General features: G+C 45.6%; 1 protein-coding gene across 1 annotated transcript in view; it reads right to left on the minus strand.

Annotated features, from left to right (window-relative positions):
- The window catches only part of GLDN (gliomedin), a 62975-nt gene extending 40759 nt beyond the window's left edge, over positions 1–22216 (minus strand). The window contains exon 1 of the mRNA XM_080672801.1: positions 21842–22216. Within this exon, the coding sequence (XP_080528927.1) occupies positions 21842–22204 (363 nt within the window). The 5' untranslated portion in view covers positions 22205–22216. The remainder of the gene's footprint in view (positions 1–21841) is intronic.
- Between the last annotated feature and the right edge of the window lie 990 nt (positions 22217–23206).

Below are 23206 nucleotides of genomic sequence, written 5' to 3' on the forward strand. Positions count from 1 at the left end.
GGGACACCCCCTCCCCCGCAGTGCATGAATTTCGTGCACTAGGCCTCTAGTTATGATATAAAAGCATGTAAACAACTTAAATGTTCATCAACAGATACTTGTTAAATGGAGAAAAATAAATGATGTAGATCTAAATGTACTAATCTGGAAAAATAGTCTTCACATACTGTCAAGTAATAAAAGCAAGGTACAGCCCAGGCCACATAACACAACTTTCTGATTGAAAAGAATATCTAGATATGTCTGGATAATCGCAGAGAAAAGTTGGAAGAGTCACGAACCAAACCATGCACTGAGATTTTTTTCTCCTGGAGACTGAGACAACGGATACAAAGAAGATTTTTGCTTCTTAGTTTATATAGTTTTAACAGATGGGTTAGGGTTTTACTTTGGTAATTTTTCCTTTGTGGTGTTTTGAGTAATTCAGAGCGACAGCATTATGTGAATCTAATGACCCCGCTTTCCATGGGAACCCACATATCTCGCCTTCACAATTACCCCCATCACTCAGAATAACTTAGGTCTCTGTTGCTTCTAGTCAAATAAATATGGAAAGAACTAGAACAGTTGTCTAGTCCAGTGATTTTCAAATTGTTCATTATTAGTCATGAGAGTTTTCTTTTTCCCACATAAATGGCCAAACCCAAAAATATAAAACACAAAAATGGAGCTACTCTGGGTGAGCTGGGGTGGGGCTTGGCCTTACTTACTTATCTGTAAAATGAGAAGGTTAGCCTAGACCAGTGGTTGGCAAACTCATTAGTCAACAGAGCCGCAGTTTGCCGACCACTGGACTAGACAGATGATTTCAAACGTTGCTCCCACTGGGGAGAGAGGGAGGAGATGGGGAGGAACGCCCAGAGTCGGGGGAACAGGGATGAGAAAACTGAGGTCCAGAGAAAGCTAGTGGAGTAGCTCGCCTGGGCTCAATCCCCAGCCCCCAGAGCTGAGTATTACTTTCCCCCCACATCTACTTTTCCAGACTGTCCAGCCTTTGCAAAACAAATAGCCTGAATTCAATGAGAGATACTAATGTTTGCTTTAGTTTAATTTGAATATAAATGGAATATTAGATTTTTACTAATTGAAAATACCTCAGTTTTGAGAAATCTTTTCCATGCAAAAGTGAAATGTTTATTTCTCTCTCATCAGAATGAATAGAGCTGAGTGCAGTGAGCTGCCACTGTTCACCTGAACATAAAACCTCTTGGTAACAGGCTGGTTGCCATCTAGAACTCCCTTCCTGTAGCATTTCACTCTCAGGCCTGCTTCATGAGAAAGTAAGGGAGCGAACCTGCTGCTATCGCCAGCTTGGCCTGGTCTGCGCCCGCCCCGCAGGCTCCTCTGAAGCTCCCAAGCATAGGCTCCCTGCTGTCTGCTAGCCAGGACAGTTTCAATTCTAAGTTACCTTTCAGATCTGACCTATTTTGTAACTTCAATTCCATTTTTCTGAGACAGTTGAATAGTCTTGATGACGCTCCTTAATTATGCAAATTAATATTATTATGTGCATGCAAATGATCTTTTAGAAACAGCCCTAGGGAGCTGATAATCAGCCTGCCATTGACTGAGATTCCTTGTACTGCAGAGATAGGCCTACAGATGTGGTGGCCCCCGCTGCCTGTACCTGACGGTTAGACTACAGGTGTTAGAGGAGTTCCTCACGAGGGTCTGAAGCTGGCTGGGGTCAGCTCATCCCTTGGAAAGGCAGGAATTCACACTGGGGCCAAGACATGGTGACAACAACCTGTAAACCCCAACAGTAAATGGGGATTGTCTTGTATGTTAGTGAAGCTCTGGGGCCCGACAGGAAGATCAAACAAAGTCCAGGCATTTGTCAGCTCAAGTGAGCCAGCCCTGGTCACCCCACCTCAACAGCCTGGGGCCGAATGCTCCTTGGGATCCTCAGAGCCCAGCTGAGTCCTGCCCAGCCTACCCCAAAGATCCTGATTCCCACTGACCGCCTCCTCCTGGGCCCAGCAGCACCCCCGTGTGGCTGGGGGTTGGCACACATTTAGTGCATTACTTTGACTTCTAACCAGATAGGCTTTTATCGGTAGGGACTGTTTCATCCTTTTTCTGTTTGCCCCTTTCACTGATCCATTCCCTTTTCCCCATTAGAATGCCATAAAGCACACAGTAGGTACTCAATAAATACTTCACTATTGATTACTCACTCCACTGGGTGGGAAATGTGCTCCTCAATCAACGACGTTCCCTTCTGACCGGCAGTAATGTGTGTGGGAGCTGAGTATCTAGCAGGTGGTTGGTTACCTGTTTCTCTTTGTGCCTGTTTGCTTACAAAAGTTTCACTTTGGCAGACACTCCACTAATCCCTAGAAAACAGGAGCTTGGAGATGCTAGGATTCTCCTATTAGGGCCCCTGACACAGGGCTGTCCTCCTCCTGCCTGCCCCACATCAACATTAATATAAAAACCAGAACCATGGATTGCCCTTGGCCTGTGGGGGAATAACACACACCTTCCACGCTCTCTTGAGAGGCACCTGCAGGAGTTCTGGACCCAGGACTGGCCAGGTGGGGTCAGCCAGGCCAAGACTGGCTAAAGGAGACTCACACATCACTGAAAAAGCCATGCCACGGGGGAAACATGGTGGTCACTAGCTCCTCTTGCTCTGCCAAGTGGGTTAGGATGGGGGTGGAGGCCAACCTGCCCTGCAAGGAGCAGGGGTCAGGCTATTGATCCCTAAGGCACTGAGTTGGCTGAGTAGGTTCCATGGGCTGAACTGAATTGCTGGAGCTGAGTGCAGCCTGCAGTGCTCTCCTTCTCACCCTGCCTCAGCCATGGCCTGGGTTCACTAATGAAGTGCTGAGCAAATAATTAACGAGGGTTGGTTTGGAGTCCACCCATGAGCCTTGCATGCAAAGGCTGGGAAGTCACAGACACTGAGGCAGCCCGTCTGTCTGGGCTCAGGACTCCTCAACAATCCCAGATGCAGGGGGGCAGATCCAGCAAATGCCCTCACCCAAGGTCTCCAGCAAAATTACTTACAGCTGGGATTAGGAACCGCCCAGCCTGGCATTTATTAACACTGGGGACATCCAACAATGCAGGACAGAAGTCCCCGAATGAGTATGTTCTCCCCTAGGTGTGCTTCAGGCCTGACCTGGGGCAAAGAGGGGAGGCAGGTGCCCGGTGTTGCGACTGCACTGCCCAGGACCCCCTGCACGAGCGCCCCAGCCCTTGACAAAATAGGAGCCTTGGCAATACCCCAGCAACGACTGTGAGGAGTAAAGGAGTGAGTCCTTATAAAAACCATTTCGTATGTTGTTTCATGATTTGAATATAAATCAACTAATTTTGCTCTTTGAAAACCAATTCACACTATTTTATAGAGGCATTTAGCCAAAGTCCAATTACCAGATCAGGTTATCAACTGAATTAAAAATGTAACACAGAGTAGGATTTGTAGAAATAACCAGATACAAACCAGTAAGTGTCCTCACCCACTAAATATAAACTGCCGTTGGTCACTGTAACCTCCTTCCTGACCTTCCCCTTCTCCCACCAGGAGCTCCTCAGGTGCCAACAAGCCCCAGGGTCTTAGCCTGGTTCCATCTGCAGTGCAGGCAGCTACCTCTGGGCTGCACCTTGGGAATGGCCAGTCCTTTCGCTGCTCCTCCTGATGGGAGTCATGGGCAGCAAGGACTCCTGCTGGCACTGACTAACTGACCCCGCTCAGGCACCAACCCCACGGGGCCACGCTCCGAGGAGGCTTGGGACGCAGCCTCCACCACCTCTGGTGCTGGGGTCGTTCTCCCTCCAGGAGACAACACGGAGACAGCGTGGTATTTTATTTGGTCATGCTGTGTCCGTCTGAGACAGTTCTCCCCCGTCATAAAAAAGAAAAATAGCAGCCAAATATCAAGTTACTAATCTCAAATCCTTGTCTGCACTTTACTTTTAAGAAGTTGTTACGTTGCAAATTGCCTATTTTTGAGTCCAGCAATTTTACAACTTATTCTGGACAATTGCCTCTTAAAGGGGAAAGTACTAGTATGTGTATATATTTTAAACACATACTAATGCAATGGAATAGCTTTCAAATGAAATGATGTGTAACCATGAGACAACAGAGGAGACTATTGGATCTTGAGATCTTGAGGTAGGAAAGAACATTCTAAGCAAGGAAGCAAAAGAAGAATCCAGAGAGGAAAGCCTTTATAGATTTGATGACATGAAAATGTGTAAACATGAAAAGGCCTAAAAACAAAAGTGAAAGGGAGATAACACCCAAGGCCGAAGAACATGGGCTTTGGAGTCAGACGCGCTCTGTCTCTCTGATTCCTAATCCCTTCACTCACTGGCTCTGGGACCTTGAACAGGATGCTTAACCTCTCTAAGCCTCAGTGACCTGTCTGTAAAATGGGAATGACAATAATGATGATAATGGTGCCCACCTCAGAGGTAAAGACAGTTTTGACATATATATCTAAAGGTCTTAGCATAGCATCTGGTGAGTTGTAAGTTCTCAATAAATGTTATAAACTTCATTAAGGGGGAAATATGGCTACATGTGTAATACACAAAAAAAAGCTAATAACTTTCCTATAAAAGGTTATTTATAAATTAGTAAGAAAAATATTTTTAAAGATTAAAAAATAAGCTAAGACATGAATGAACCAAACTCACACAATGAAAAATTTCAAATCACCAATAAATATGAAAAGAAATTTACCCTCGCCATAATCAAACACCTGCAGCCCCCTCTCTGCTGTGAGGGGTCCAACTGTCAGGGTTTCCAGCCCCCCTCTTTTAAACCTCGAACTACCAACCCTCTAATCCAAGCATGTCTAACTCAAGACTAACATGGGCCAAATAAACGAGGCATGCGGCCCGCAGGCCGTGAGTTTGACATGCTTGCTCTAATCCCTTCTCCCACCCAATCTGGCTAAATTCCAGGCTTGTGATTCTCCAAGTTAGGGTGTATTAGAATCGCCTAGGGAGCAATTTACATACAGATTCCCAGGCTCAGCCTCCGTCAGTTCTGATGCAGGAGACCCAGTATGGAGCCCAGACACCAGCTTTTTAAACCAGGTCTTCTTGATGTAGATGGCCCTACCCACACTTTGACAAGTTCTACCTGTGCCATCAAAATAAAAGCCTGTTCTGGCATCTTCCAGGTTCTGCATTTTCTCTCTCACCCCTTCCCCTCCTTTCCCAGAAAGCTCCCTGTAAGCTCAGACCTTGAGAACTGAGCCCTGACTAAAGAGATGGGGATCCTTATGTCCTTTCCCTGATTATTTTTTATAAGTTTAAAATAACAAAGTAAAAAGGATCATAGGGTAGCTTCTCCATAAGTTACCATGCCACATCGACTAATTTGCAAAATGATTTAAAAATCATAATGTTTATACTTTTCTGTATTTTCTAACTTACTATAAAGGACACACTCACAATCAGAAAAAAAGTTATAAAACTCCTAGCCATTCTCTCACATCATGTGCCATCCTAGTTGTAGCTTAGGTGTCACTTTCCCAGAAGTGTTTCCTCCTGTCCCGGGTTAGAGTTGTCCTACGTGGTCCCACAGCATCCGGGCCTTCCCCATTGGGGCACTTCTGCCATTGCCTGATTACTTGTTTATTCCTCACTAATCTAAGATTTAAGGCAAGGGAAGAATACAATTTAGTTATTTTTATAACTGCATCAAATAGCCCAGAGCCTTCCACATAATAAGCTGTGAATGAGTAAATTCTTCATCTGTTGACAGGCAGGAGAAATAGCTACCCTCCCTTCCTAATCTTCCTGGATTTATCTTCTGTTCTTTTTGTATTTCCTTTGATTTATTACTCCAGTGTTAGACAGTTGGACCTTTTTGGTATGAGTTTGGGATGTGCCATTGGTAGGTTGGTCAGCCATGTGGAACTTACCCCAGGCTATGTTTCTTCCCCTTGGCAATTAGAAGGTGTTCAATTGAGCAATAGCACCGGACAAAGTAAAACTCACAATGTCTAGCACCCAATAGAAAATTACCAGGCCTGCAAAGAAGCAGGAAAACACAACCCATAATGAGGGGAAAAAGATCAGACAATTGAAACCCACCTAGAAATGACCTATATAAAGGAATTTGTAGACAGAGACAATAAAATAGCTATTCAAACTGTATTCCAAATGTTCAAGAAGCTAGAGGCAAGATTGAACATGTTAAATAGAAACATCAAAAATATAAAAACACTGAACTTAAATTTCTAGAGATGAAGATTACAGTGTCTGAGGTGAAGAGGATACTGAATGGGACTAAGAACAGTTTGGGCCCTGCAGATTAGCGAGCTGTACTGCAGCCATTAAGCCAAAATGAAACACATGGAGAAAAAAAGATTAACAAGTAAACAGATTATCCGTGAGCTGTGGGACAGCTTCAAGAAGTCCAATACAAACTTTCCCCCCAATTTTTTTTTTTTTTTTTTTTTTTTTAGAGAGAGGGAAAGGGAGAGGAATAGAAAGATAGAAACATTGATGAGGGAGAAATATCACTGATCAGCTGCCTCCTGTATGCCCCCCACTGGGAATCGGGCCCACAACCCAAGCATGTGTCTTGATGGGGAATTGATCCGGGGACCTCTTGGTTCCAGGGTCAACACTCAACCACTGAGCAACACCAGCTAGGCATATTTTCATAATTTAATGAAAACCATAAACCTGTATCTCCAACAAGATCAATAAAACCCAAGCACAAGAAACGTGAAGAAAATGATGCTAAGGCATATCATAATAAAACTGCTTCAGACATGCAATAAAGGGGAAATCTTAGGGGCATTTCTGGAAACATTTCCAATTCTAAACTCAAAATAAATGTCAAGAATGGAGGCAAAGACTTTTCAGACATTTTTTTTTTTAAATCCTCACTTGAGGACATGCTTTTATTGATTTTGGAGATAGTGGAAGGAAGAGGGAGAGAGAGAAACATCAATTGGTTGCCTCCTGTATCCCATATGCACCTGACCAGGATCAAGCCTGCAACCTGGCTATGTGCCCTAACCAGGAATCAAACCTGTGACCTTTCGGTGTATGGGACCAACTAGCCACATGGCCAGGGCTGACTTTTCAGATATTTTTATGTCTACTTGTATCATGCTCCAGTTAAAATGAAACATCTGCCATTCAACTGCCTTCTTTCCTGCTCCAGCCCTTGCTTCTAAAATCCTGCCCATCCTTCCAGGCATGGCTCAAATGCCGCCTCCTTCTTGAAACCTTTCCTGATCGCCCACTGGATGTTTTATTCTTACTTCTCTTAAGATCCTATTATCCTTTTCGTTGTGTCGGACATGTTTGAGGATTTGTCTTTTTCCTCCCACTAGCCAATACATTCCTTGGGGGCTGTTGCTCCTCCTCCTCACCCACAGATGCACCCACACTGCCCAGAACAGGCACTGAGCATGTTATATTGACTTATATGTGGCTTATTTGGTGAAAGGTTTCCTTTGAACTCCTTTACAAGATATTTCTGACTGATTTAGAAATATTTATTTATTCATCAGCAAACACTTCATAAGCCGGACCCTGTGCTTATAAAGGTAGGATAGCCTGGCTGGTGTGACTCAGTGGTTGAGCATTGACCTATGAACCAGAAGGTCACAATTCAATTCCCGGTCAGGGCACAGGCCCGGGTTGTGGGGCTTGATCCCCCAGGCTGGGGGGCGGGGGGAGGGAGGGTGCAGGAGGCAGCCAATCAATGATTCTCTCTCATTGATATTTCTATCTCTCTCTCCCTCTCCCTTCCTCTCTGAAATCAATAAAAATATATTTAAAAAAATAAAAGTAAGACAAAATCTCTGGCACCAAAGGCTCACAATTCAGTTAATTGATTTAATTTGTTTTTAAAAGAGCTTTTAAAAAAAGTTTGGGTTTAATAAGGAGTAGACTGACTCTTGGTTAGAGCCTCCCTGTGTCCAGGGAATGAGTATTCTCAAGTTCAGCATCTCTCCTGTTTCCTGGTACACTTCCAACCAGGACCCGATCCCAGACTCTGGTATGCAGCTGCCTCTTCAACAGCTTCCCTTGGACATCTAATGGAAATAATGTTAAGTTGCCCCTCCCTGAACTCCTGGCACTCCCCTCAGTCCTGTTCCACCTGCAGTTCTGCCATCTCAATGAATGACAATTCTGTCTTCCCGTTGCTTGGCCACTAACCTTGAAGTCATTTAATTCCTCCCCCTCACCTCACACCTCATGTTAAAGCTGTCAGCAAATCCCATCTACTCCACCATCAGACATATCTAGACACTGTCCACTTCTTACCATCTCTGCTGCTACCACCCTGGTCTGAACTACTATCGTCTTTCACCTGGATTAATGCAATAGCTATGCTAATGGCCTTTCTGCTTCCAGTGCCCCACACAGTCTAGTCTCAGCATAATGATTCTTTGAAAAGGCGCGTCAGATCATGTTACTTCTCTGCCTGAAATCCTTTAAAGACTCCCCATAAAGGCCAATATCTTTACAACAGCTTACAAGGTCCTACATGAACTGGTTCCCTTGTTCCTCCTCCCCCCAATTATCTTTCTGATCTCCCTTCCTACTACTCCCTCCCACCCACTCTGTTCCAGTCTCCTTGCTATTCCTTGAGCTCCCCAGACACAGTCCCATGACAGGGCCTTTGCATTTGCTAGTCCCTCTACCTGAACGGCCCTTCCCCAGATATCTGCTTGGCTCACTTCCTCCTCCAAGTTTTTCCTCAAATGTCACTTTCTCCATGAGGCCTTCCCCACCCAAATGACATAATTGCATCTTCCCTTCCCCCTCTTTAAACCTCATCCCTATCTCATTGTTCTGCATAACTCTTACGTCCTTCTAATATTATAGGTAATTTACTTTGGTTTATGTCTGGCCCTCCCCCCGCCCCTTGAAAAAACATGAAGTCTAAGAGGACGGTGCCCAGTGTGGCTCAGCTGGCTGAGCATCATCCCATGCACCAAGAGGCTGCGGTTCGATTACCAGTAGGGGCATGCAGGAGGCAGCAGGTCAATGTTTAGCTCTCATAGATGTTTCTGCTTCTCTCTCCCTCTCCCTTCCTCTCTCTCTAAAAATCAACAAAAACGTATTTTTTAAAAAAGTCTAAGAGGATGGGGATTTGTATGCATTATTCATACTGTGCCTCTTGTACCTACAATAATGCCTTAAACTGTGTTGAATGAATGAATGAATTTCTGACAGAGAAGACACCTAAATCAGTCTTTCCAATACCTGACACCATCTCCCATTTGGTGGGTGGCATGAATTCTGAGGAAGTAAGTTAAAAACTCTTAGCATGTCAAGAAATCGGATTCAGAAAGTGGGCTTAGTTTATATTTGCACTTGTTGAGTAGTGGATGAATTCATTTGTGAAGAGGTTGTCATCAAATACCTCACTAGGGGCACAGCAAAGAACGATGAGCTATATTTAAAGACACAAGGTGACTAAAAGTGACAAATTAGAGACCCAAACTGTACAGAGACAGGGTTTTAGTTGTGCAATACAGAAAAGTAAGTGCAGAAGGAGTTAGGGGAGAAAGAGATGAGTGTTTTGAAGTGAGCTGAGAATCACTTGTCTCCCCCAGGCCTCTAATGCAGTTTTCTGAAGCAGGAGTGTTCCTGGAATAATCTTTCACTAACTGCTAATAACAACATTTTGTGCCCACACTGTTCCCTTCAACAAGCATCTTTAGAGAATTTCTGATTCTTATCTAAGCATTTTTATCCTCACCTTATAGTCAGAAAAGTGTACATAAATCATAGTTAAGTAAGTTGTCTGATGTTGGGGGAATGGACAAAGAATTAAACCATTATCCCCAAACTCTGCCCTGTGGCATTCTTTGTACATAGCAAAAACATTTGTGAAGATGCCTGTCAACCTACTCCCTGCTCAGCCCCTTCCTCCCTCAGCACAGGTAAGAGCTCTGAGTGGTTACTCCAGAAAACATTTGGAGGAGGTCCTTAGGGTGAGTTGCTCACCCACAAAATAACTGTTGATGCTGTTAGCATCATTACACTGGCTGGATGGGACCATTGGTCTGGCAAACATGCCATTCATATGGGCTCTCAAAAGATTTGGTCAGTGAAAGAATGAATGCATGAGTTCACATTGGGCATACATAAAACTATTTGCAAATTATGATTACTCTAAATAACTTCCTCAAATCTGATGTCTAATATATATATATTTCCTTTTGGACCCATCAACCAGAAAAACAACTATCTGGGAAACAACATTCTTTTTAGAGGTCTGTGCATTTCCCCAGTCACCAAACTTTACAGTCATCATCCTAGCATCTACCTTTCTCTGGCAAGTTCTGTTGATCCCATCTCCATTGTTTTTATTATAAGACTCCAAAATTCCCTGAATCACAGAAAGGATGCATTTGAGAAATACTAAAATATCAGTAATAATAAGTTAACACATACTGAGTTCTAGGAAACATGCTAAGGACTTTTCATGGATTATTGAATTGAATCCTTATGATAACACCTAAGGTAGACACTGCTATCAATGCTCTCTTAAGAATGAGGGAACTGAGAGACACAGAGAGGTTGAGTGACCTGTTAAAGGTCACACAGCTAATAGAGGGGTCCCAAGTTAACATATACCATATGATTCCAGCATTCATTATAAAGACTTTGGGGTCTGCCTTTTACTTTTTAGACTTGCAAAGACCTCATTCATGAAGCAAACAGAGTTCTTAGAAGCAGAATGTTCTCCTCTCCCTGAGTACTCTAATTCCTCAACTTTCCTCCCCTCTTTTTTCTATCTTTTCATCTCATATTCAGTCTCAAATTCAGCATCCTCACTTCCAAATTAACCCCCTTCTGTGTTTCCTCAATTTCGGCCCTGGTGCCACCACCCTTCTCAGTGTTGGATGGGTCTGGACCAGATGGACCATTTCTCCTTCTTATTACATTTGTAGTTACCCAGATCAATTCATTCTTCTCTCTTGATATTTTGAGGATATATACCTTCTTCTCCATTTCTGATGTCACCACCTTAGCCAGACAAAAGTTATTTATTGCCGGGACTAATGCAATAGCTTTCTAACTTTCTTCTTGCTTCTGGCCTCTCCCCTATCCACTCTTTCCTCCATTACATCACCAAATCATTCCTATAAAACCACTTTTCTCAAGACTCCCCCCTGGCAAGGGTCTACAATACTTAATTGTCCATCACATTCATTTCTCAAAAGTGGAAATTCAAGGCTCTCTCTCACTCAGCGGACCTTAGTTCCACCCCACCCCCCACCACACTTCCCAGTGCAGAAAGGCCTGCTTGACCTCTTGCTCTTCCAGCACTGTACAATTTTCATTCCAGTCTCTAGATCTTGGCTCAAGTTATTACTTGTGCTCGGAATGATTCACCCTCCTTGCCTGCTCAAATCTCACCAACCCAACATTGCCCATTTCAAGTTCTATCTCCTCTGTGTAATCTTCCTTCATCACTTTAGTAAGAAGTGGTTTTCTCTCCTTGACTGCCCTCATACTCATAACACATCCCACTTTCCTCTATAGGTCTTCCTGTTCAGAGGGATTGGTTCCAAGGTCCTCAAGTGCTGCATATATGAAAAGGACTTTTTTTTTCTTTTTTGCCTTTGAGTGAAAAGGATTCCAGACTCCAACACTCACCCACTAGTGTTACCGAAAAACAGGAATGATTTTGTAGTTGCCAGCTCATCATTTTAGGCTGGGTACAGTTACCCACAACACGTTCCCAAGTGCTTCACCGTTTTTACAAACAGCCCAGGCAGGGTCTCCAAAGTTCCCAGCACCTGGGTGAGCACAAGAAACTTTTTCTCAGTGGCAGACAAAGTGGTTAGTTTATCTACTGCAATCAGAACAATCTCCACAAATTGCATTTTAAATGATCTTTAGTTGGCCTTGTTGTTTCAACCTCACCTTTCAGTAAAGAAAATTGTGTCTTGAACTTTAGTTAAACTAGAAGTAAATTATATCTTCTTAAAATACAGAGCTGTTAAAACACAAAGAGCTACATAAAAGCAACTGATGGGCTGAAAAATGCTCCCTTTGTAGCAGAATCACAACCTAAAAGCTTCAGCTTGTTTCACACAACATGACCTTTAGTCTGTAGATAAAATGCATGTAAATTAAGCTTGAATGTCAACTCGATTTGGACAAGGATTTCTTTTTGGGGGAAGGGGAGGGGAGTTTGAGGAATGTCATTGAAAAAGAAATGTCTCCCCCCCCCCCCGACCACCGCCCCCCCAACAGATAACTGTGTTTTATCAGATCTAAAGACTGTTGATGGTTTCCACACAGTAACCATATCCTGGAGAACACGAGATTCTTTGCTCTTCCAGCCCTGTAAAGTAAATTGTTCTCCTTTCTTAGAAATTGTTTTTGCTCTACCTCCCACTTATATTTTGTCAATTTTCCAAATAAAAGCATCCAAAACTTTTTTTTTTTTTAGGACTGCCATCAAATAGAAATGAACAAAATTTAACAACAGTGGAGCCAGTCAGAATTGGGGTCAAGATGACTCTGTTAGTGGGTGTCAACCTTCGTCACCAGTGGCCATGCACAGGGGTGGTTGCCCAGGAAATCCAGGACAGACGAAGAAGCCCTGTTGCCATATCAAGGCTAACTCTTTTGTTTTCAATGACAAGATAATTTAGGTTGGTGTAATGCTGATCTAGGCTTGAAGAAGCCAAATATTATCAAGAAGCAGCAGCTGATAGAAGCACATATGAACAGACAACTTGGCATTCTGAGGGATTCCAGATAAAGAATAAACCCAGAAATAAAATGCGGAGAACATGGGGCAAGAAGGGCCAATGATAAGTGTGATTAATCTTTCCAGCAACAATGAACACTTATTGGGAACCTGACTAGACCAGGCTCTTGTATTTTACCAGCAGCATTTCCCTTAAAACTCCTAACAACTCTATGAGGTGCACTATTATTTCAGTCTTAGAGATGAGGAAATAGAGGCTTGGAGAAGTTAAAAGACTTGCAAAGGTCACCCAGCTAATGAGCTGTGAGCCCAGAATGTGAATTCGCCTGACCGCCCCCTCCCCGGGGCCACGCTGCTCACTACCACAACATACCTCAGGGAAGCATCAGGTAGAGAGAATTTGGTTGGGACCTCACAGTGAAGAAAGACTCCCAGGTTGTTCAAGTTAAGGGCAGGGACACAATGGCTGAAGGAAGCAGCAGCAGCAGCACCACATGGGGATAACCCTGGACCCGCCGGAGAGAGATCCTGAAACAAGGGCAATCAGGAGATGAACAACCCCTTGGCAATGGAAGAGCCATGATCTGAGTTGTTCTGGAACTCACCCAGAAAGGGCCCTCTGTCCAAGGACCTCTCAGCCTGTGGTCTACTGGCCAGTGCCACTAAGTGACGGGCTGATCTACGGGGTTCTGCTGTCTTCCTAGAGTGGAGTGGCACTTCTCCAGTGGGGCATTTGTTTTGGATTCCAAAGGGGAAAACCCTTTTTATCCCTGGCACAGTGGCAATGAAGGTTGGAGAAGAGGTAGGGATCCAGCAGATAAAGAGGAGGTGATTCATCAGGCCCTTGAAGATCCATCCTGCTCACGTTTAAGGCTTGTTCCTACTGCTCTCACCCCTGCTGTTTTGGCTAGAAAGAGTCTAGGGGTGTGTTAACAGCTCCAGCATCTGGGAATAGGTCCAAATGGTTTAATGCCATCCATGTGGTCAGTACAACTGCCCTGCTCTCATAGGTCCAGATGCTCAGTCTTGACCCACTTGTTCCTTACATACGTTCTTAGAGAGTCATGACAACCATATATCTACATTGAATGTTTTATTGGCATGTGTGCAGAATTTGTGTTGATGAAGCAAGTATCTGAAGCAAGTGCTAAAGAGCCAGCTCTCTCCTGTCTTCCTCACATACTGCCATGACCTGATACACGAGTTAGGTTTATGGTATGTCCACAGTACCAAGATGAGACAGGATCTTAGCAGAGATGCAGCTTCCAGTTTTCCCCCACCCTAATTGACACCAAAAATAGCTTCTGACTTGGAAACCACCCACACAGTGACAGGTGTGACATCCCAAGTGCCCATGTGCACATGCTGCTATGAGGAAGGCTGCTATGAGCTTCCCCTCCCAGGCTCTGCATTTGGGTTTATGGCTTGGGCAGTCCTGTCTTTTTTTGTCCTGCTGTACCTGATTTCTCATCAGTGCCACTCCATCCTGTAGGACCTATGGGTTATACATTTCTCCCCTTCAACTGAAGAGTACAGATGAGGTCTGAGACAAGGCCTAGCTATGGGATTCATGGGTGGTTCACGCTGTCCTAACATTGACTGCAACTGACTGGGGAAGCCAGCCTCCCTCCAGAGTGTAGCCCCACTCTCAGGTCAGCTCTGTCTCCTTCAGGGAGGTCTTAAAACCCAGGGTTAACCAATGCTAGAACAGTGCCGATTTAATAGCTGGGCTCTCCAAAGGAATGACCCCTAGTGCCCTCTGCTCTAATGGACAACAGTTTACTGTAACGGACCAGACAGAAAATAGTTTAGGCTTTGTGGGCCATATGGTCTCTGTTGCAATTACTCAGTTCTGCTGTTTCGTGTGAAAGTAGCCACAGACAATAAATACGTAAACTCATGGGCATGGTTGTGTGCCAATAAAACTTCATTTATGGTTAAGTTATGAAATATTATTCTTTTGATATTTTCCCCCTAACTATTAAATGTGAAAACCATAACTTTGTGGGCTGAACAAAAAACCAGCAGCAGGCTGGATTTGGCCCATAGGCCATAGTGTGCTGACCCAAGTTCTAAGTCCTCAGCTTTTACACCATCTGGAAGTGACCCAGTCCAAGGGGTGGGAAGGGGAGGTAAGCCCTGGCACAGCCTTCAAGGAACTATAGCATCCATGCAAACAGGAGCTGTGACTATGGGTAATATGATTTCCCCTCCCCCCACTTTGAACAAGATAACGTATAGATCCATACACGTGTACCTCATAGCAGTCATTGTGAAAAGCTGTTTATTACAATCATGAGTCACTGCATAACACAACTGGAATCTCCTCCTTGAGAACCACATTGGAGCACATGCTTTTGAAAAACCACAGTGAAGGGAAATCTCCATCCGTTGAAGGTGGAGTTGATTTTTAGAAAAAGCCAAAAACACACACACACAAAAGCCAAACCAAACCAAAGGCAAAAAAGCCCTCTCCACTCATCAACCAACAACAACAACGATGGCACCACTACTACTGTCCTACTGGAATCAGGTTGGGAATAACTGGGTGGCATGGAGTTGTGCTTGAGCTAAATGAAGCCATTTTTGTTCAAAATCATTCATGAGACTGTAAGATGAGACTGCTGCAAACTAAGCTTGGAAGCCCTAACATGGCCCCTAACAATGTGAGTGTTGTTTAGCCAACACTGTCAGCCAATTAAAAACATTTTGGGGGAAATTTTTGTCAATATTTAAAAGCCAAGCAAGTTCACATAAAAAGTCAAGATTTTTTATTTTTTATTTTTTTTACTTTTGAAAAAAAAATCAAAGGATCAGGCACACTGAGCTCTAGTTCTTATATGGCAACAATCAGCAAGAGCTTCTCTCTCTCTCTTTTTTTTTTAAACTTTCTTTTAAAATCCTCACAGGAGGGTATGCTTTTTGTTTACTAATTCCAGAGAGAGTAAGGGAGAGGAGAGGAGAGGGAAGGGGAGGGGAGGGGAGGGGAGGGGAGGGGAGGGGAGGGGAGGGGAGGGGAGGGGAGGGGAGGGGAGGGGAGGGGAGGGGAGGGGAGGGGAGGGGAGGGGAGGGGAGGAGACAGAATGATTGGTTGCCTACCACAAGGATTGAACCTACAACTTAGGTATGTGCCTGACTGGGAATCAAACCTGCAACCCTCTGGTGTATGGGACAACACTCCAACCAACTGAGGCACTCGGCAAGGGCAAGGTAGAGCACATGACTTCAGGTGGCAGTGCCTACACACTATTATCCCACAGCCTGGTGGCAGCTGCCATGTAACCTTGTGCTTATGGCCTTTCACTCCAAAAAAGTAACACAATCACATGGTTCTAAAGTCAAAATGATACACAAAACTATACAGTGAAAGCTCATTCCCACATATTCCCACCCTCCCTAAGTAAGCACTTTTGTTAATTTCTTCATTTATCTTTCCTCTTCTTCCTTACCCAAAGTAATACAACATATACTTTTCTCTGCCTTGCTCTCTTCACTTAAATTATGTATGCCCTGGGGATTGTTCCAACAGCCATACAGAGAGAATTTCCTCATCCTTGTTTCACAGCTACCTAGTATCCCAGTGGGGATATAGGTCAATTTATTCAACTAGTCCTGCACTGGTGGACACAGGTTGTTAAAAGTCTTGCTTTTACAAATATTGTGCAGTGAACGACTATATGCTTATGTCATTTCATAGGTGATAAAGTCTGACATGCATGATAAATTCTCATAAGTGAAAATGCTGGGTCAGAGGATAAATGTATTTGTAATTTTTCCAGGTATTGACAAATTGCCTTCCAGAAGGGTTGCACCATTTTGCACCCCAAACCCAATGCAAAAGTATGTCTATTTCCTCAATAGAATGTGTTGCCAAACATTTGTAGTTTTGTCATTCTGACAGGTAAACATTCAGGGCACTTATAATTTGCATTTTTAAATCAAGAGTTCTTTTTTCACGTGTTTAAGAGACATTTGCATTTTTTTTCATGAGAACTGTCTATTTCATTTTCCTGTTGGATTCCTATTTCTGTTGCTGATTTACTTATTCTTGTTTTTTTTTTCTTATCATCTTCTACGAGTGCTTATATGTATCAGAAGATTAGCCCTGCATCTATGATATGAACTGCAAATATGTTTTCCAGGTTGTCATTTATCTTTGCCTTTACTTATGGCATATGCTTGTTTCTTTTTCTTATTTGCTACACAGAAGTTTTGTTATTGTGGTGTGTGCTTTTTAAATGTTAAGTTTTATTTATTTATTATTTGCTTCTGGCTTTCAAGTTATATTTTGAAAAAAAGCTCTTCCCCATTTCAAGACTTAAAATGAAGTTACTCACATTTTTCTTCTAGTAATTTTAGAATTTCATTATTTTTTAATTTAAACAATAATTATTTATTGTTGAAAGTATTACATAGGTCTCCTCCCCCCCCCCCCCGCACTGACCCTCTCCCCACCATCGCCCCCACCCCAGGACCTCACTGCCCCACTGTCTGTGTCCATGGGCCATGCATATATGCATATAAGGTCCTTGGTTGATTACCTCCCACCCACTCACCCTCCCCCGCCTTCTCTCCTAGATTCTGCACTCTATTCCATGCTTCAAATCTCTGGATCCACTCCCTTCATCAGTTTATTTGGTTCATTAGATTCCATATATGAGTGAGATCATGTGATACTTGTCTTTCTCTGACTGACTTATTTCACTTAGCATGATACCCTCCAGGTCCCTCAATGCTCCCTCAAAGGGTAAGAGATTCTTTTTTACTGCTGCATAGTATTCCATGGTATAAATGTACCACAGCCTTTTTATCCACTCATCTACTGATGGGCACTTGGGCTGTTTCCAGATCTTAGCTATTGTAAATTGTGCTGCTATGAACATAGGGGTGCATACATTCTTTCTGATTAGTGTTTCAGGTTTCTTAGGATATATTCCTAGAAGTGGGATCACTGTGTCAAATGGCAGTTCCATATTTACTTTTTTGATGAAACTCCATACTGTTTTCCACAGTGGCTGCACCAGTCTGCATTCCCACCAGCAGTGCACGAGGGTTCCTTTTTCTCCATATCCTTGCCAGCACTTGTCATTTGTTGATAGCAGCCATTCTGACAGGTATGAGGTGATACCTCATTGTCGTTTTAATTTGCATCTCTCTAATGATCAGTGACTTTGAGCATAGAGTTTCATTATTTTTAAACGTAAATTTTTGATCCATTTAAAACTTAAGGTGCACACTGTGAGGAATAAAACTTTCTTCCTACTGGGTGCTCAACCCTAGATTTTGGGCAGGATGATAAAGCTACCAGAACATCAGTAAGGAGACCTGGAGAATGGAATGAGAGAGAGCAGCTAATGGGAGGAGAAGCAAGAGAGAGGTGGGTGGGTGGAGCCCAGGCAGAACAGCATCTCCTACAGGAGTTCCCATTACTCATCTAGCTGAGTGGTTCCCAGGGCCCCTTTTATTACTTTCCTCCAAAGCACCCACTTACTTTTAAAGATGTAATGTGTTTGCCTATACCAAATTAACTGTACTTAATAATTAGTTATGTTGCCCTTGTAACAGAGTCATTCACAGCTGCCAACCGGTCTCTGGTCAGAATGTGCTAGCCAGAATCACCATGCTGAATACATGTACTTTCAGCCCAAAGCACAGAACTCTGAATTATCCGTTAGCTTGAGGAGGCTCATCATGGATAAATGAGCCATTCTGGAGGACTTTGAAATGATATTAATCTGCGTACAACTTACTTCTTTGTTCTGAGATCTCTAAGGACATGTGGTGACCTCAATGAGGGGACCTCTGATCTCCCCCTCATTGAAGACCTACTGGTGCTGTACAAAAGGGCGGGGAAGGTGTAAACTTCAACCTTAAGAAGTGTGTACACTTCTGTCATGCTGTGGACTAAAGAGTTCTCTTAGCAACTTTTTCTATTAGAGGTGCCCTAGGACAGTTCTTTTTAAAAAATTGTTTCCTTATCTCAATAATTCTCTGTTCTAAGAAAAATAAAGATGAGAAAAATTTGTAAAGGTGAAGAGGGAGATGTTAGGGGGAAAAAAAAGTAAAGGGCTTCTCAGTAATAAAATTGGTTCCTCTGCCTGAAGCAGAGGCCTCAAGGGAGACCCAGTGAGAGTGAGATGCTAAGACAGCTCTGCCATCAGGAAGGCATGTCCAGGTTCTTCCTGCTGGGGAGTGGGCACCCACCCCCAGGTGGCACCCTTAACAATTAGTTCAGAATCTCTAGGGGTGAAGTCTATGCATCAGTCATGTTTAAAGCCCCCCATATGACTTCAGTGTGCAACCACAGCTCTAGAACCCAGCTACTCCAAGTGTGGTCCTCAGAGCGGCAGCCTTGGTGTCAGTTTGTTAGACCTGCAGAATCTTAGGTTCAAACTTAGACCTTTTGAATCAGAATCAGCATTTTAACAAGACCCCTAAGACATTCATATGCACATTGAAGTTTAGAGAAGCCGTGGTCTAGAGAAGCGTTTCTCAAAGTGTGGCACCTGAGCCACCTGCATCAAACTCACCGAGGGGGTGGAAGGGTGGGGAATTATAATTCTACTAGTGACCCGGTCCACGAAATTCGTGCACATTAAAAGGGGATTAATTAGAGGAAATAATTTAATATTGCTATTTGCCCTTTCTCTATAATAGAAGTGTCAGAGATGAAAGAAAATTAGTAAAATGTATATGAAAACCTTCCTCCTGTCAGTCTGGGGCACATCACGGGACCCTGAATCAAGTCCCTGCCCACCCACATGCACCTCAAAATCGTGTAAGACCCAGACCTAGCCGCTCCTCCCCACCCCCCCACTGGGCTAGATCCAGACATGGCCAGTCCCACCCTTGTCAAGCCCTGCTGGGCAGGGGGCATGGCCTGAGGTCCCCCAGCCCAGACCGGGGCGGGGGGCGTGCCTTGAGGTCCTCCATCAAGCCCTGCCAGGTGGGGGACATGGCCTGAGATCCCCTGTCAAGCCCTGCTGGGTGGGGGACATGGCCTGAGGTCCCCCATCAAGCCCCGCCAGGTGGGGGGGGTGCAGCCTCAGGTCCCCTAGCCCAGCACTAGAAGTGGGCACAGCCTCAGGTCCCCCATCAAGCTCCGCTGGGTGGGGGGCACAGCCTGACGTCCCCTGGCCTGGTACTGGGGCGGGGGGAGCAGCCTGAGGTCCCCTAGCCCAGCACCAGGATGGGAAGTGCACCTTGAGGTCCCCAGTCAAGCCCTGCTGGGCAGGGGGTGTGACCTCAGGTCCCCTGGCCTGGCACTGGGTTGGGGGTTGCTGCCTGAGGTCCCCTGGCCTGGCACTGGGTCGGGGGGTGTGGTCTGAGGTCCCCCAGCCTGATGCCAGGGTGAGGGGCGCAGCCTGAGGTCCCCCGTCAAACCCCACAGGGGCAGGGGAGGGCGTAGCCTCAGGTCCCTGCTGATTGCTCATTAAGGCTCCTTATGGGAACTTGGCCTCAGCTATGGGTGCAGCCATCTTTGTGATGGAGTGATGGTCAATTAGCATATTCCCTCTTTATTAGATAGGATATGTCTGAGGGTGGAGGCATGGAATCATTTTTAATGCGCCTACTATTTGAGAACTACTCCCAAGAGGAAAGCCAGCAATATGATGGTTGCCTTCCCTGGACCAGCGGTCGCCAACCTTTCGGACTACTGGTTGGCAATCGCTGCCTGGACTGCATGGAAATTCCTTCATTGACTCTAAGGTCAAAGCACGCCCATTTCTCAGCCTGACGGATGTGATGTTCCTGCTCTCTGACCTGTAATAGAGCAGGTGATGGTAGTTAAATTTAGCTTTCAGATTGACACAGAAATGAGTCTATGTGTTCTTGAGTTAGTGATTGGACAGGCTACAATTTGGATATATAAGTCTCTACCTTAAAAGCAGGACTGAAAAATATAAAATGATGATGCTCAGATGCATCCTCTTGGAGGGTTTCAAATAAAAAAACACATCAAAACTCACAGTAGAGAGACAAGAGAAAGAGCAAATTCCCCTAATGGTAGTTCTTCATTTTACAGAGGTCTGTTTTTGAAGTTTCTTGCTTGGGCCCAGATTTTTAAATATTTATGGGTTTTTAAAAAAAATGAAGCCAGGAATGGAAAAATCTGACCTCTCAAAAGACGTGTGTGTAGTGTGTAGTACTTCCATGTGGTTTAAAAGCATTTCAGTTCATATAACATATTTAAAAGCTTAAAAGCTTCTATGATAAGAGAAGCATTAAGTGGACTGATCTTCAAATACCTAGGATTCCAAACTATTCCTCACACTTGACTTGAGGTGACAGAACTGAAATCTTTGTAATTATAAAGTGAAATAAGACCTCGGTGTTGTAATGGATAATAAAATGGAATGGGGAACAGCAATGTGATCTACTTGTAATTGTTAGATAATTACTGAGTTAAAATCAGCAAAATCAAAGAAACTTAAAACTGGAAAAAATGGGGGCTTTGCTTTAAAGACTCTCCTTAGAGCAGTGTGTCTTAAACCTTTTGAGAGGGAGTGTAACGGAGCCGCTTTGGAAAGAATGAAAAGCTACAGCCTCTCCCCTGATGCACCACCTGCAAGCAATTTCTGGAGTTCTAGAGACTCCCTGGAGTCCATATTAGAGCCTCAGCTTTGGCACTGATTTTAAGAAAATAGTTTTATGCTTAGAGCAACTTTGTCAGCATCAAGGTCCTAGGTTGTTGGTAAAATTAAGGCTGTTTTCACTTAAACAGAGACAATTAGGTCAGCAATTTCATGACATGGGATGGGCCGAGGCAGGTGAAAAACCAGATCACTAGATTACGCCAGGAAAAGAATCCCTTGGTTGAAGTCTGCACTCTCAGAAACGGGGCCTCCCTGCTCTCAGGGGGCCCAGGGCGTTGCACAGGCAGAGCCCTGGACTGAGGTGGCTCCCTTCACACCGGAAGGTGAACACTTTTGTCCAAAGTTAGAAAGGAAAGTAGGCTCTTACAAACACTTCCTACACCCCTCATTTATCTGCAGACTCAACGACGACCCTTCCCCATTTAACACTGACCCAGAGACATCCTCAGGGCCTTCGCTGCACAGCGCCCCGCCCTCTGGCCAGCGAGGGAGAGGGCGTCCGGGCTCTTTCCCACACTGCCCGCCGCCCACCCTGCCAGGGGCGCCACGGGGCCCGAGCCCCGCCTACCGGCACCATGGAGTAGGTCATCATCATCAACATGTCCTGGCTCTCGGCGCGGAGGTGCGGCACGGGCTCCCCGCTGTGGCTGCGCTTGTTGCGCGCGGCGCCCGCGGGGTCCCGGGGTGGCGGGGGCGCCCGGCGCGGCGCGCGACTCAACTCCTCCAGGAAGGCGCGCAGGACGCCGTCCTCGCGCTGCTCCCGGCCCCGCTGCGCCTCCAGCGCCCGCAGCGCCGCGCTCAGCCCGCGCCACTGGCACAGGGCAAACACCGTGCCCGCGGCATTGAGTGCTGAGAGCAGCGCCACGGCGGCTAGGGCGCCGCGCAGCCCCCAGCCCGCGCCCCCGCAGCCTCGCTCCGCGCTCCGGGCCATGCTCTGCGCACCTCGGGCGGGCGGACAGGGCTGGGCGGCCTCGCGCCTGGGCAGCCTTTATACGCCACGGGCCAGCCGTGGGCTGGTGGCAGCGCAGTGAGTCACGCCGCCCTTTGGCCTGGCTGGTGGGGCGGGCCGGGGGACAGTAGCAGTGGCGCCCGAGCAGCCCGGAGGGACCGGCGGGCAGAGGTGTGCAGAGGGGGAGAGGAGCCAGTGGGGACAGCCCGCGAAGGAGGGGTAGAAAGGGCTCGTGTACCGGGCGCTGGCCAAGGAAACCAGGAAACCTGCCTCTCCCTCCTTTTCCAGCTGCCCAGGCTGTCGATATTGCTGTGGCCCAGACGGGCAGGCTAGGGTCAGTCTGAGGGGGAGAGCAGGAATTTCTGTGACCAAGAAGTCACTGGATTCTTCCCTCTGTCCCCCCACACTGCCCTCTTTGAAAAAGATCAGCATGCCCCGACGCAAAGCACACGTCCACTGTCCTTGAAAGACCTGTTGCTGGGCAGAGTCCAGGCTGCCTGTCACTCCTCCCACCATCACAGGACCGGGAAGAGCCCCTGATGACCCCACTAGATCTTTTCAGTGAAGGGCATGCATAGAGACTGAGACAGTTGACATTAGAAGGTTAAGAAGACCACCGGTCAGAAACAAGAAAACCCAGCCTTGCCTGGCCAGTCATCTGTGCAGGGAGATTTCCAGGATTTGACAGGTCAAGAACTCTCCCATGAAACCCATACCTGGGAGGTGGCAGGATGATGAGAGAACAATCAAGGGAGGAATCAAGAGACCTGGTTCTAATCCCATTCTGCCACTTGGGGAAGAGGGTGTGGGGGGCATGCGCGTGTCCCAGAACAGCTCTGGACTGATTCCAAGGTGCTTTCTGGCTGAAGGGCTGGGACTCTAGCCAGGCCCTTTCTGAGCCTTACTTAGCCTGCCTTGCTTGAGGGGGCACAACCTCCCTTTCCTGTCAGCTCAGATGCCTGCTGTGCCTCAAAGGCGTCTATC

Source organism: Plecotus auritus, assembly GCF_963455305.1.
Source record: "Plecotus auritus genome assembly, chromosome: 1".
NCBI lineage: Eukaryota > Metazoa > Chordata > Mammalia > Chiroptera > Vespertilionidae > Plecotus > Plecotus auritus.